At 41.7% G+C, this 15,934-nt stretch overlaps 1 protein-coding gene across 1 annotated transcript in view; it reads right to left on the reverse strand.

Moving 5' to 3' along the window:
- Positions 1–422: 422 nt before the first annotated feature.
- Positions 423–15,934, reverse strand: part of BFSP2 (beaded filament structural protein 2) — a gene marked incomplete at both ends in the record, with an annotated part of 86,072 nt that continues 70,560 nt past the window's right edge. Inside the window, one exon of the mRNA XM_082839290.1 lies at positions 423–495. Within this exon, the coding sequence (XP_082695416.1) occupies positions 423–495 (73 nt within the window). The remainder of the gene's footprint in view (positions 496–15,934) is intronic.

Consider the following 15,934-nt stretch of genomic DNA (forward strand, 5'->3'; position numbering starts at 1 on the left):
CCACCAAGTCCAATTAGCATCATGAAAACATGTAATGGATCAGCTTGGTGTTCTTGGGTCCTTTTAGAATACATTATGACCAAGTGCAGGGGAGCAGACATGGCTGGAGGCAAGACAGGAAATGTATACCTTTGTCCCTGCCGGGAGGGACAGGAGAGGATGGGGATAAAAACATTTTCCGGGTCAATAGAGGCACACCAGGTGCCAGGGCTATGTGGATTTGCTCCAGTGAAAATACCACCCCTGCAATCTTGTTGTGATTCCCCTCACCATTTGCTTACTCTGTGATCATTCTCCCTGACCCACCTGACTGTGCACTGACCACCCAGGTGAGTTAGTAGGGCATAAGGTAGGAACCACCACCCTGCATCTTCAAGTCTTTGGTGGTGGCACTAAACTCTCATGGGGGGCAGAGAAAAGCATTATAAGAAGGCTGGCACACTGAAGGAGCTTGATAAATGGTAGCCATCATCATCATCATCATCATCGTTGTTGCTGTTTTGTTTAAGCCAAACCAGGGCCAAAATTTACATTACCGCTTTCCTTTATAAATACCATATTTCATTGGTCCTAAGAAGCACATTGTTTCACGCTTTAACATCTCTGAAATCAATATATGATAACAGTGATGATGTGTTACTGCTTTCCAATTGGATTGAAATTGAATTCATTCACAGATGATTTCTATTTGCTTCTACCAGTCCCTTGGGGGCAGAAAGAGCTCTACCTGAAGCCAATGAAACTAAAACTTCAAGGCCCCTCACTTGTGCTGCTTTTCCAAGGCCCTGCAAGGGGCCTGAGTCACAGCTTCATATGTTCATCTGTTTTTGTAAAATTTGCAAGAAAAAGATATTCTTTATTCCTTTCCTAAAGATGGTTCTAAATCGTGTAAGCTTCAGGGTCTGGCTGAACCTTCTCTTGCTGTCCTACTCTGCTTGTCTTTTTCTTGCTCTCTTTTTTTACGTCTTAATTGGAGTATAATTGCTTTACAATGGTGTGTTAGTTTCTGCTTTATAATAAAGTGAATCAGTTATACATATACATATGTTCCCATATCTCTTCCCTCTTGCATCTCACTCCCTCCCACACTCTCTATCCCACCCCTCTAGGTGGTCACAAAGCACCGAGGGAATCTCCCTGTGCTTTGCGGCTGCTTCCCACTAGCTATCTATTTTACGTTTGGTAGTGCATATATGTCCATGCCACCCTCTCACTTTGTCACAGCTTACACTTCCCCCTCCCCATATCCTCAAGTTCATTCTCTAGTAGATCTGTGTCTTTATTCCTGTCTTAACCCTAGGTTCTTCATGACATTTTTTTCCTCTTAAATTCCATATATATGTGTTAGCATATGGTATTTGTCTTTCTCTTTCTGACTTACTTCACTCTGTATGACAGACTCTAGGTCCATCCACCTCATTACAAATAGCTCAATTTCGTTTCTTTTTATGGCTGAGTAACATTCCATTGAATATATGTGCCACATCTTCTTTATCCATTCATCTGATGATGGACACTTAGGTTGTTTCCATCTCCGGGCTATTGTAAATAGAGCTGCAATGAACATTTTGGTACATGCCTCTTTTTGAATTATGGCTGTCTCAGGGTATATGCCCAGTAGTGGGATTGCTGGGTCATATGGTACTTCTATTTATAGTTTTTTAAGGAACCTCCATAATGTTCTCCACAGTGGCTAAACCAATTCACATTCCCACCAGCAGTGCAAGAGTGTTCCCTTTTCTCCACACCCTCTCCAGCATTTATTGTTTCTAGATTTTTTGATGATGGCCATTCTGACTGGTGTGAGATGATATCTCATTGTAGTTTTGATTTGCATTTCTCTAATGATTAATGATGTTGAACATTCTTTCATGTGTTTGTTGGCAGTCTGTATATCTTCTTTGGAGAAATGTCTATTTAGGTCTTCTGCCCATTTTTGGATTGGGTTGTCTGTTTTTTTGTTATTGAGCTGCATGAGCTGCTTGTAAATTTTGGAGATTAATCCTTTGTCAGTTGCTTCATTTGCAAATATTTTCTTCCATTCTGAGGGTTGTCTTTTGGTCTTGTTTATGGTTTCCTTTGATGTGCAAAAGCTTTGAAGTTTCATTAGGTCCCATTTGTTTATTTTTGTTTTTATTTCCATTTCTCTAGGAGGTGGGTCAAAAAGGATCTTGCTGTGATTTATGTCATAGAGTGTTCTGCCTGTTTTCCTCTAAGAGTTTGATAGTTTCTGGCCTTACATTTAGGTCTTTAATCCATTTTGAGCTTATTTTTGTGCATGGTGTTAGGGAGTGATCTAATCTCATACTTTTACATGTAGCTGTCCAGTTTTCCCAGCACCACTTATTGAAGAGGCTGTCCTTTCTCCACTGTACATTCCTGCCTCCTTTATCAAAGATAAGGTGACCATATGTGCATGGGTTTATCTCTGGGCTTTCTATCCTGTTCCATTGATCTATATTTCTGTTTTGTGCCAGTACCATACTGTCTTGATTACTATAGCTTTGTAGTATAGTCTGAAGTCAGGGAGCCTGATTTCTCCAGCTCCATTTCTCGTTCTCAAGATTGCTCTGGCTATTCGGGGTCTTTTGTGTTTCCATACAAATTGTGAAATTTTTTGTTCTACTTCTGTGAAAAATGCCAGTGGTAGTTTGCTAAGGATTGCATCGAACCTGTAGATTGCTTTGGGTAGTAGAGTCATTTTCACAATGTTGATTCTTCCAATCCAAGAACATGGTATATCTCTCCATCTATTTGTATCATCTTTAATTTCTTTCATCAGTGTCTTATAATTTTCTGCATACAGGTCTTTTGTCTCCTTAGGTACGTTTATTCCTAGATATTTTATTCTTTTTGTTGCAATGGTAAACGGGAGTGTTTTCTTGATTTCACTTTCAGAATTTTCATCATTACTGTATAGGAATGCTAGAGATTTCTGTGCTTTAATTTTGTATCCTGCTACTTTACCAATTTCATTCATTAACTCTAATAGTTTTCTGGTAGCATCTTTAGGATTCTCTATGTATAGTATCATGTCATCTGCAAACAGTGACAGCTTTACTTCTTCTTTTCCGATTTGGATTCCTTTTCTTCTCTGATTGCTGTAGCTAAAACTTCCAAAACTATATTGAATAAGAGTGGTGAGAGTGGGCAACCTTGTCTTGTTCCTGATCTTAGTGGAAATGCTTTCAGTTTTTCACCATTGAGGACGATGTTGGCTATCGGTTTGTCATATATGGCCTTTATTATGTTGAGGAAAGTTCCCTCTATTCCTACTTTCTGCAGGGCTTTTATCATAAATGGGTGTTGAATTTTCTCAAAAGCTTTCTCTGCATCTATTGAGATGACCATATGGCTATTCTCCTTCAATTTGTTAATATGGTGTGTCACATTGATTGATTTGCGTATATTGAAGAATCCTTGCATTCCTGGAATAAACCCCACTTGATCATGGTGTATGATCCTTTTAATGTGTTGTTGGATTCTGTGTGCTAGTATTTTGTTGAGGATTTTTGCATCTATGTTCATCAGTGATATTGGCCTGTAGTTTTCTTTCTTTGTGACATCCTTGTCTGGTTTTGGTATCAGGGTGATAGTGGGCTCATAGAATGAATTTGGGGGTGTTCCTCCCTCTGCTATATTTTGGAAGAGTTTGAGAAAGATAGGTGTTAGCTCTTCTCTAAATGTTTGATAGAATTCGCCTGTGAAGCCATCTGGTCCTGGGCTTTTGTTTGTTGGAAGATTTTTAATCACAGTTTCAATTTCAGTGCTTGTGATTGGTCTGTTCATATTATCTATTTCTTCCTGATTCAGTCTTGGCAGGTTGTGCATTTCTATGAATTTGTCCATTTGATTGGCATAGAGTTGCTTGTAGTAATCTCTCATGACCTTTTGTATTTCTGCAGTGTCAGTTGTTACTTCTCCTTTTTCATTTCTAATTCTATTGATTTGAGTCTTCTCCCTGTTTTTCTTGATGGGTCTGGCTAATGGTTTATCAATTTTGTTTATCTTCTCAAAGAACCAGCTTTTAGTTTTATTGATCTTTGCTATTGTTTCCTTCATTTCTTTTTCATTTATTTCTGATCTGATCTTCATGATTTCTTTCCTTCTGCTAATTTTGGGGGTGTTTTTGGTTCTTCTTTCTCTAACTGCTTTAGATGCAAGGTTAGGTTGTTTAATCGAGATGTTTCCTGTTTCTTAAGGTAGGATTGTATTACTATAAACTTCCCTCTTAGAATTGCTTTTGTTGCATCCCATAGGTTTTGGGTTGTCCTGTCTCCATTGTCATTTGTTTCTAGGTATTTTTTGATTTCCTTTTGGTTTCTTCAGTGATCACTTCGTTATTAACTAGTGTGTATTGTTTAGCCTCCATGTGTTTGTATATTTTACAGATCTTTTCCTGTAATTGATATTTAGTCTCATAGCGTTGTGGTCGGAAAAGTTACTTGATAAAATTTCAATTTTCTAAAATTTACCAAGGCTTGATTTGTGACCCAAGATATAATCTATCCTGGAGAATGTTCCATGAGCACTTGAGAAGAATGTGTGTTCTGTTGTTTTTGGATGGAATGTCCTATAAATATCAATTAAGTCCATCTTGTTTAATGTATCATTTAAAACTTGTGTTTCCTCATTTACTTTCATTTTGGATGATCTGTCCATTGCCTTATGTATTGAGGTGCTCCTATGTTGGGTGCATAAATATTTAAAATTGTTATATCTTCTTCTTCGATCGAAACTTGATCATTATGTAGTGTCCTTCTTTGTCTCTTCTAATAGTTTTTATTTTAAAGTTCATTTTGTCTGATATGAGAATAGCTACTCCAGCTTTCTTTTGGTTTCCATTTGCATGGAATACCTTTTTCCATACCCTCACTTTCAGTCTGTATGTGTCTCTAGGTCTGAAGTGGGTCTCTTGTAGACAGCATATATATGGGTCTTGTTTTTGTATCCATTCGGCCAGTCTGTGTCTTTTGGTGGGAGCATTTAATCCATTTACATTTAAGGTAATTATCGATATGTACGTCCTTGTTCCCATTTTCTTAATTGTTTGGGGTTGGTTATTATAGGTCTTTTCCTTCTCTTGTGTTTCTTGCCTAGAGAAGTTCCTTTAGCATTTGTTGTAAAGCTGGTTTGGTGGTGCTGAACTCTCTCAGCTTTTGCTTGTCTGTAAAGGTTTAATTTCTCCATCAAATCTGAATGAGATCCTTGCTGGGTTGAGTAATCTTGGTTGTAGGTTTTTCTCCTTCATCACTTTAAATATGTCCTGCCAGTCCTTTCTGGCTTGAAGAGTTTCTGCTGAAAGATCAGCTGTTAACCTTATGGGGATTCCCTTGTGTGTTATTTGTTGTTTTTCCCTTGCTGCTTTTAATATGTTTTCTTTGTATTTAATTTTTGGCAGTTTGATTAATATGTGTCATGGCATGTTTCTCCTTGAATTTATCCTGTATGGGACTCTGTGCTTGGTGGACTTGATTAACTATTTCTTTTCCCATATTAGGGAAGTTTTCAACTATACTCGCTTCAAATATTTTCTTAGTCCCTTTCTTTTTCTCTTCTTCTTCTGGAACCCCTATAATTCGAATGTTGGTGCATTTAATGTTGTCCCAGCGGTCTCTGAGATTTTCCTCAGTTCTTTTCAATCTTTTTTCTTTATTCTGCTCTGCCGTAGTTATTTCCACTATTTTATCTTCCAGGTCACTTATCCGTTCTTCTGCCTCAGTTATTCTGCTATTGATCCCATCTAGAGTATTTTTCAATTCATTTATTGCATTGTTCATCATTGTTTGTTTCATCTTTAGTTCTTCTAGGTCCTTGTTAAATGTTTCTTTCATTTTGTCTATTCTATTTCCAAGATTTTGGATCATCTTTACTATCATTATTCTGAATTCTTTTTCAGGTAGACTGCCTATTTCCTCTTCAGTTGTTAGGTCTGGTGGGTTTTTAACTTGCTCCTTCATCTGCTGTGTGTTTTTCTGTCTTCTCATTTTACTTATCTTACTGTGTTTGGGGCCTCCTTTTTGCAGGTTGCAGGTTCATAGTTCCCGTTGTTTTTGGTGTCTGTCCCCAGTGGCTAAAGTTGGTTCAGTGGGTTGTGTAGGCTTCCTGGTGGAGGGCACTAGTGCCTGTGTTCTAGTGGATGAGGCTGGATCTTGTCTTTCTGGTGGGCAGGTCCATGTCTGGTGGTGTGTTTTGGGGTGTCTGTGGACTTATTATGATTTTAGGCAACCTCTCAGCTAATGGGTGGGATTGTGTTCCTGTGTTGCTAGTTGTTTGGCATAGGGTGTGCAGCACTGTAGCTTGCTGGTCGAGTGAAGCTGGGTGTTGGTGTTGAGATGGAGATCTCTGGGAGATTTTCGCCGTTTGATGTTACATTGAGCTGGGAGGTCTCTTGTTTTCCAGTGTCCTGAAGTTGGCTCTCCCACCTCAGAGGCACAGCACTGACTGCTGGCTGCAGCACCAAGAGCCTTTCATCCACACGGCTCAGAATAAAAGGAGAAAAGGTAGAAAGAAAGAGGATTTAAAAAAATAAAATAAAGCTATTAAAATAAAACAATAATTATTAAGAAAAAATATTTTTAAAAGTAAAAAAAAAAAAAAAGGACGGATGGAACCCTAGGACAAATGGTGAAAGCAAAGCTATACAGACAAAATCTCACACAGAAGCATACACATACACACTCACACAAAGAGGAAACGGGAAAAAAATAATAAATCTTGCTCTCAAAGTCTACCTCCTCAATTTGGGATGATTCATTGTCTATTCATGTATTCCACAGATGCAGGGTACATCAAGTTGATTGTGGAGATTTAATCCTCTGCTCCTGAGGCTGCTGGGAGAGATTTCCCTTTCTCTTCTTTGTTAGCACAGCTCCCGGGGTTCAGCTTTGAATCTTGCCCCGCCTCTGCGTGTAGGTCACCGGAGGGCGTCTGTTCTTCACTCAGACAGGACGGGGTTAAAGGAGCCGCTGATTTGGGGGCTCTGGCTCACTCAGGCCGGGGGGAGGGAGGCGTACGGAGTGCAGGACGACCCTGCGGTGGCAGAGGCTGGCGTGACGTTGCACCAGCCTGAGGCGCGCCGTGCGTTCTCCCGCGGAAGTTGTCCCTGGATCCCGGGACCCTGGCAGTGGCGGGCTGCACAGGCTCCCCAGAAGGGAGGTGTGGAGAGTGACCTGTGCTCGCACACAGCCTTTTTGGTGACGGCAGCAGCAGCCTTAGCGTCTCATGCCCGTCTCTGGGGTCCGCGCTTTTAGCCGCCGCTCGCGCCCGTCTCTGGAGCTCCTTTAAGCAGCACTCTTAATCCCCTCTCCTCGCGCACCAGGAAACAAAGAGGGAAGAAAAAGTCTCTTGCCTCTTCGGCAGCTCCAGACTTTTCCCCAGACTCTCTCCCGGCTAACCGTGGCGCACTAACCCCTGCAGGCTGTGTTCACGCCGCCAACCCCGGTCCTCTCCCTGCGCTCCGACTGAAACCCGAGCCTCAGCTCCCAGCCCCGCCCGCACCGGCGGGTGAGCAGACAAGCGTCTCGGGCTGGTGAGTGTCGGTCGGCCCCGATCCTCTGTGCGGGAATCTCTCCATTTTGCCCTCCGCACCCCTGTTGCTGTGCTCTGCTCCGCGGCTCCGCAGCTCCCCCCAGCTCCGCCTCCCACAGTCTCTCCGCGAAGGGGCTTCCTAGTGTGTGGAAACCTTTCCTCCTTCACAGCTCCCTCCCACTTGTGCAGGTCCCGTCCCTATCTTTTTGTCTCTGTTTATTCTTTTTTCTTTTGCCGTACCCAGGTACGTGGGGAGTTTCTTGCCTTTTGGGAGGTCTGAGGTCTTCTGCCAGCGTTCAGTAGGTGTTCTGTAGGAGTTGTTCCACGTGTAGGTGTATTTCTGATGTATCTGTGGGGAGGAAGGTGATCTCCGCGTCTTACTCTTCCGCCATCTTCCCCCTCTCCGCATTGCTATCTCTTTTCTGTATATTCTCATTTACCCATAAACTGAGGCCTTTAGTGTCTCAGCTTTATCAGGGGTGTCCTAGTAGACTTCCATTAGGGGTGGTTTTATTTCTTAGGGTTACATCCAGTAATGGTGCATTTTATAATCAATGATGCCTTAACTCCTATGAACATAGTATGTATTAGGGCACTCAGGCTGGGTCCAGCTGAGACCCTGTGGAGTTGGACTGCCCTGTTCCCTAGAGGTCCCTTTTGTGCTCTGGGGAGATTAGCCCCCCTAACTAAAATGGACAGTTCAGGAGTTTCTTAAAACTTAGGAAATACCTGGGGACATTGAAACAGATGCCTGGTCACATACCCTGATTTGCACAGGGCCGAGAAAATAATATGAATTCAGCCCAGATGTGGGGTTCACATCTGTCTGAGGAACCGAAGTGGTTGGTGGTAAGTCCTGATGTAGCTAGACTGAGGGAGAGGCTGTGGGACCTTGAAGAGAAAGTCACCATGAGGGAGAGGGAACTGGCAGAATGGTTCAGCTGAGCAAGTGGGAGCTAGATGTGAGGTCATGTGAGCCTCTCTTGATTCATTACCCCTTCCAAGAGGTCAAAGAAAGGAGAGGGATGCACATAAAATGAAAGACCTATGTCACAGGAGGCCAAGCGCTCTGCTAGGGGAACTCCTTCCAAAAGAGCTGCTTATGAGAAGCAGTGCAGTGGAATAGAAGGATTACCTGGAGGAAGGCTGCAAAACTGTTGGAATGGCAGCCACGCAATTTATACTCACTTAGGATACTATGGGATATCCTCCTGCCAGGCACTTCAGACATAATTGGGGAAGTGAAAGCAGGACTTCTCACAAATAAGCTTGCAAGTATGACCTCAGTTGTTTTCATGGTTAAGCCCATTGTACATCCCACCCACCTCTACTCAGCTTTAATCTTCACTGTCCAATATGGTAGCCACCATCCATGTGTGGCTATTGAGCTCTTGAAATATGGCTAGTGTGGCTGAGGAACTGAAATTTAAAAAAAATTTTTTTTTAATTGGGATATAGTTGTTTTACAATGTTGTGTTTGTTTTTACTGTACAGCAAAGTGGAGTTCCCTGTGCTATATATACAGCAGGTTCTCATTAGTTACCTGTTTTATACATACTAGTGTATATATGTCAATCCCAATCTCCCAGTTCATCCCACCCCCCCTTCCCCCTTGATGTCCATCTGATGTCCATCTTGTTCTTTACATCTGTGTCTCTATTTCTGCCTTGCAAACTAAAATGTTGTTTAATTTTAATTAAAATTTTAATTTAAAAATTGAAACAGTATAGAATATTTGTCCTGTAAAACTTATAAGAAAAATTTGAAACATGTTTCATTTTTGATATTTATAGATTTAGAATTGATTTTGCAATTTATGTAATACCTCCTTAAACATGATATTAATAATTGGACACAAGAGTGAGTGGATTTACTCAACTTGGGCAGGTGTGGTTTTGAAATTAACATGCTTTTGCTTCAAAGTTACATGAACTCTTCTGAAAAAGGTGAATATAGGTGGTCAATATAGTTGTAAACATCAAAGGAAAACAATTTTTTGGTCCTCAATTCACTTACTGGAAAACTTTTAAGTATGTTTGGAACAACTTGGATTTGTAAATCTACTTTTTCAACTATAAATTTTATGAGCGCTAAATACAGATCGAGTACTTCTGATGAAAATTTAGTATCCAAATTGAGATGGACTAGAGGGCTAAAATATAAGCCAGATTAGAAGATTTAGTACCCCAAAAGAATGCAAAATTTCTAATTAATAAATTGCATGCTGAAATGATAGGATTTTGGATATAATGAGATTAAGTAAAATGTTATCAAAATTAGTCTGACATATATACACCTGTCTCCCACTCCCTTTTAAAAATGTGACTATTAGAAAATTTTAAATGACATATGTGGCTTGCATTCTGTTTCTATTGGACAGTGCTGATCTAGGTTATTTGAAGGCAGGTCCACATTTTGTACATCTCTGTATCCTTGGCACCTACCATGGTGCCATGTAACAGGGCTGCATAAATGGTTATTGAGGAAGAGGATTTAATCTTGGAGTGAGTTTTCCACTACTGAGCATGATGGTTGCTCAGGTAAACTGCTAAGACTGAATTCCCAAAATAATGTGTAAAACCACTCTTTAACTTTCCCAGGACAGTGTATGACCCAGTGTATGTTTCTCTTACCTCTTTTCTCTTGGTCACCAGTAGCTAAATGATGAGGTGCTGAACCTACCACTAGTCTATTGATTCCTGCCACCCGCCCCCCACCACCCCCGTCCTGTGATTCCCTCTTAAAGCACCCAGAGCACCACTGGTTAGCAACAACTTGTATGCTTTTTTGCCAAGTATGCTTTTTAGTTTAAAATTGTGAACCTTGTTTATACATTTTTCCTGTTCAGACCTTCAATAAGAAATTTTGCTGCACAAAACAAAACAAAACAAAACAAGCCAACAAAGTATCTATGACTTGTCCAAAGAAATTATGTAGTTTGTTGCTCACCCACTTTGCAAAATGCCTTCCCCTAAAATGCAACATGGGTTTTGTGTCCAATCCTAGAACTACACTGAAAGCTTGACTCCCTGTGGTGTGAATTACTTTTCATTCTCAGGAGGAGCTGGAGAAAATAGAGTATTTCCTCTTGTGTATGACCAGGACAATGGGGTTTTTTGTTGACTCTGCAGCACAGCACATCTATGCTGGGATGTACTCTGGTTCCTGCTCAATCTATTGTTCAAAATAACCAGTCTATATGATCTAATTAAGCCAGTCGCTTCCGCGGAGAAAATAGTTTGCTTTATTTCATCACTCATCTAGCAGATTAATTTCTTGAACATGACTGAACCTGCCTGTGCTATTGTGTCAGGAGTCGGAGTTTTCAATCAAGACTGGGCAAGGACATGGCCTGGGTCACCCCTTCCTCTTCTTGTGTGTTGGAATATCCAAGCTAGAAATGCTGGACAAAACTTCATGTATTATTTGAGGTCCAGGGATATGAAGTATGGAGTGTTTCTGTCTGATATGATTAGGGCTGCCAGATAACTTTTTAGTAGACATATGTCTCAGACAATATGTGGGACATACTTCTATTAAAAATTATTCTTTATTTATCTGAAATTCAGATTCAACTGGGCACCTTGTATTTTTATTTTCTAAGTCCAGCAACCCCAATAAGATGCTAGAATTGCCCCAAAGAGGCACCATCCTCTTTTACCATTTCTCAAAACAAAAAGATTATGTGTTTATGAAAGGATATCTATAGCACGATAGCATCAAAAACAATAAAATACTTAGGAATACATTTAACCAGGGAGGTGAAAGATCTCTACAGTGAAAACTATAAGACACTGATGAGAGAAATCAAAGAAGACACAAAGAAATGGAAAGGCATTCTGTATTCTGTGTTCATGGATTAGAAGAATTAATATTGTTAAAATGTCTATACTACTCAAAGCCATTTAGAAATTCAATACAATTCCTATCAAGATTCCAATGGCACTTTTTACAGAAGTAGAAAAAACACTTCTAAAATTTACATGGAACCACAAAAATCCTGAATAGTGAAAACAATCCTGAGAAAGAAGAACAAAGTGGGAGGCATCACACTTCCCGATTTCAAGCTATAGTAATCAAAACAGTATGATATTGGCATAAAACAGCCACATAGACCAATGGAACAGAACTGAGAGCCCAGAAATAAACCCACACATATATGGTCAACTAGTATTTGACAAGGGAGCCAAAAATACTCAATGAAGAACACACAGTCTCTTCAGTAACTGGCAAAGTTGGATATTCACACATAAAACAATGAAACTGGATTCTTATCTTACACCACTCACACAAATTAACTCAAAATGGATTAAAGACTTAAATGCAAGATGGAAACCCATAAAAGTCCTCAAAGAAAACATAGGAAAAAAGCTCTTTGACATGGGTCTTGACAAATGATTTTTTTGGATGACACCTAAAGTACAAGAAACAAAATAAAAAGTAAACAAGTGGGACTACATCAAACTGAAAAGCTTCTGTGCAGCAGAAGAAACAATCAACAAAAGAAAAGACAACCTACGGATTGGGAAAAAATATTTGCAAACTATACATCTGATAAGGGGTTAACATCCAAATTATAATAAGGAACTCACACAACTCAATAACAAAAAAACCAAATAACCCAATTAAAAAATGGGCAAAGGGCATGCAAACATTTTTCCAAAGAAGATATATGAATGGCCAACAGGTAAGTGAAAAGATGCTCAACATCACTAATCATTAGGAAAATGTAAATCAAAATCACAATATGTCACCTCATGCCTGTTAAAATGGTTAGCATCAAAAAGACAAAAGATAGCAAATGCTGGAGAGGATGTGGAGAAAAGGGAACCCTTGTAGGATTGTAAATTGGTACCATCGCTATGGAAAACTGTGGAGTTTCCTCAAAAAATTAAAAATAGAACTGCCACATCATCCAGCATTTCCACTTCTGGGACTATATCCAAAGGAAATGAAAACACTATGTGAAAGAGATATCTGCACCCCCATGTTCATAGCATCATTACTTACAAAAGCCAAGGTATGGAAACAACCTAAGTGTCCATTGATGGATAATGGATAAAGAAGTTGCGAGATTACACACACACACATGCATACACACACGCACACGCACACACACACACACACACAGTGAATATTATTCAGCCATTAGAAAGAACGAAATCTTGCCATTTGTGATAACATGGATGGAATTCGAATGCGTTATACCAAGTGTAGTAAGTCAGACACGGAAAGACAAATACTGTATGATCTCACTTATATGTGACACCTTAAAAAAAAAAAAAACAACTCATGGAAAAAGAGATCAGATTTGTGGTTATCAGAGGTAGGGGGTAGGGGGAGGGGAAATTGGATGAAGGTGGTCAAAAGGTATAAACTTCTAGTATATGATAAATAAGTACTAAGGACGTAACATACATGACGTTATAGTTAGCATGATGACTATAGTTAACACTGCTGTATAGTATAGATGAAAGTTATTAAGAGAATGAATCCTGGGCTTCCCTGGTGGCGCAGTGGTTGAGAGTCCGCCTGCCGATGCAGGGGACGCGGGTTCGTGCCCCTGTCCAGGAAGATCCCACATGCCGTGGAGCGGCTGGGCCCATGAGCCATGGCCGCTGAGCCTGCGCGTCCGGAGCCTGTGCTCCGCAACGGGAGAGGCCACAGCAGTGAGAGGCCTGCATACCGCAAAAAAAAAAAAAAAATGAGAGTGAATCCTAAGGGTTCTCATCACAAGGAAGAAAAATATTTTTGCTCTCTATTTAAGATAATGGATGTTAACTTATTGTGGTAGTCATTTCACAATATATCAAATCATCATTCTGTATACCTTAAGCTTATACAGTGTTGTATGTCAATTTTATCTTAATAAATCTGGAAAAAATATTTGTGTGCTATTTGGAGATAATCAGAGACCAGCATGGTGCTTGATGATTCCTGTTGAATCATCTTACCGAAACCAACAGAGATCAGATCTGAATGTCTATGTTCATGTTTCCTACGATAAACTGAATTTTATGTGAAGGGGTTGTGCAAAGTGTAATGTGCTGCTCTGCCTGCTTTGCTTTGTTTCTCCTTTTATGTGCACATGTGAACTCCTCAAAGAGATTGTAAACCCACCAGCACAGAAACTGTCTCTTCTTTTTACTGGGATCCCCAAAGTCCAACAAAATGTCTGGGCACCAGCAGGTGCTTGGAAGTGTCATAGATGATAATGAAGGTGAGACTTAAGGACTTTGGTCTGAAATCCAGTGGATGTTCTAGCAATCTCAGTGGGAGTTTACACTGTGCTCCAGGAGCCAGGCCAGAGGCCAGTGGAATTCGTTACCTCGTCTGGAGATAGAGCCTGTCTGCGCTTTCAGAGGAGTCCGTCGGGAGCCCTTCTCTGGTCTGCCCCAGAACAAACACTCTGTCCTTGAGACCAGCACAAGCAGCATCCTCCCTGCCACCTGTCAGTGAACTGCCGCCAGAGTGTAATTGTACTGGATGTTGTAAGAGGGAGTCTGAGTTAAATGAGGCCCCAGAGGAGTCAGGGGGTCAGCAGTGCCTTTTCTTACCTGTTAATGAAGCCTCATTAGAAACAGCAAGAAACTGTGCTGAGAACTGGAAGCACCAGTCTGCTGGACTCTCCCTGCCAAAGGATGATTAACTTAATGGTTTAAGGCAGCTGCTCTTTGAGATTACGGAGCCAAGGAGACCAAGTGTGTGCGGCCCGGCACAGCGTGCGTCTGGTGGAAACTCAGGAGGGTGTGCAAATCCATTCTCCCCTTCCTCCCGTGGCTGAGACAGCTTCCAGGTTCTGGAAAATGCACAGCCATTCAGACACAGAAGTACCTCCTTCTGAGGCCCTCCAGCTGTGTTTAGGTTAGGGATTCAGGTCTTGGCTGGGGGGCAAAAATTCACTGTAACAAGCAAGAAAGAAAAGAAACAGACCTCAGTGAATGGGCATTTGATATAGCCAGGCGCACACTCTCTCTTCTGGGGAGGCCCTGGTGCCAGTGTTTCAGTCGTGGGCACCCCTGGGTGTGCAGCCGCAGAGGGGATTGGTGCTTTGCTGAAATGCAGCTTTGCTGAAATGCAGCATTAGGTGGTGTCTTGATGATTTCTGTGCCTCAGACAACAGAGGGAATTGTGCGAAGGTGCCATACAAACTGTAAATAGCTGTCCTGCCCACGGGACTTATTATTACAATTTCTTTGATCCTGGAAGCCAAAAAGGGAAAGCAGCTGGAGCAATTTCAACCGGGAGACCTAATGTCTTGCCTTGCTTCTCTTTCCAGCTTTCTTAAGGGTAAATAAGATTTCATTTGTTTATGTCGGCCTTAGCTATTAGAAAGCCCAGGTACTGAGGGAGGGTGTCTTCCAATGTGCCCATATTGGACACATCGTTCTGTCTGGATTAGCAGCTTACATGAGGACAGAGACTCAGCTTGGATATTTTGGTCTGCAATTCTGTGTGACAGGTGGACTGACAGAAGCTTGGGGGAAGAATTGAGAAGTTAAGTCTGGGCTGCGTGTGTGTGGTTTTGGAGGCATGCGAGACTGCGCTAGGACACAGGTGGTGGTTTCAGTTTTAATCAGAAGGCCGGGGAGTCTTGGCTGGGTATGTGGCGGATTCATGAACTATATTTGGCTGGCCTGGGCCCTGAGAGGGCTGGGGAAGGACCCTTGAAGTATATTCTGAGGCTGCAAGTGTAGGCAACCACAGCCTAATTCATCCCCCACAGATTTAAACTGAAGCTCCATTTCAGCTGATCGAGAAGTGCTCCGACAACAGCAGTGAAGTGGATGTGTCTGTGCATTACTACCCACGAAGAGCACGTTAAAGACACCCAAATACTTTGTAATGCCTGTGGTTATGATACACACAGACCCCCTCTGTAGCAAGAACGTTGTTTTTGCCTCCAGTGGTGGCAATCTTGCCTGCCATGAGCACAACTCTTGCCCAAGAGGCACATTTATGTTGATAAACCCAAGGGCAGCTGACACTTGAACAACAAGGAAGATGGCGTCACGCTCAGGGACCCTTCCAGAAGCCTTTAAGAATGGCCCCATGAGGAAAGGCCAGGCAGGTAAAGTGATATCCATCTCCATCTGACAGTGGATTGAACAAGGTGGGCAGACTGGAAGCCACACACGAAGCATTTATTTGGAGAGGGGCAAGGGAGGTTGCTCAAGCTACAGACTATTTGAATTCAGGCAGCAGGACACTCTCCACTTCCAGGAAGCTTTTCAGCTCAAGCTGAGCCAGCTGGGGAATCCAGCAGGGAATCCAGCTTGGGATGGGGGTGGGGAGGGTGAGGGAAGATGCGGGTTGTGGGGTGTGAGGGGGTGGGGACTCCTCAAGGAACTTCGCTGGTCACTCGGTGAGGAAGGTAGCATCTTCTTCATGAAAAGAGGGTGTT

Source organism: Leucopleurus acutus (assembly GCF_964270905.1).
Source record: "Leucopleurus acutus genome assembly, chromosome: 5".
Classification (NCBI taxonomy): Eukaryota; Metazoa; Chordata; class Mammalia; order Artiodactyla; family Delphinidae; genus Leucopleurus; species Leucopleurus acutus.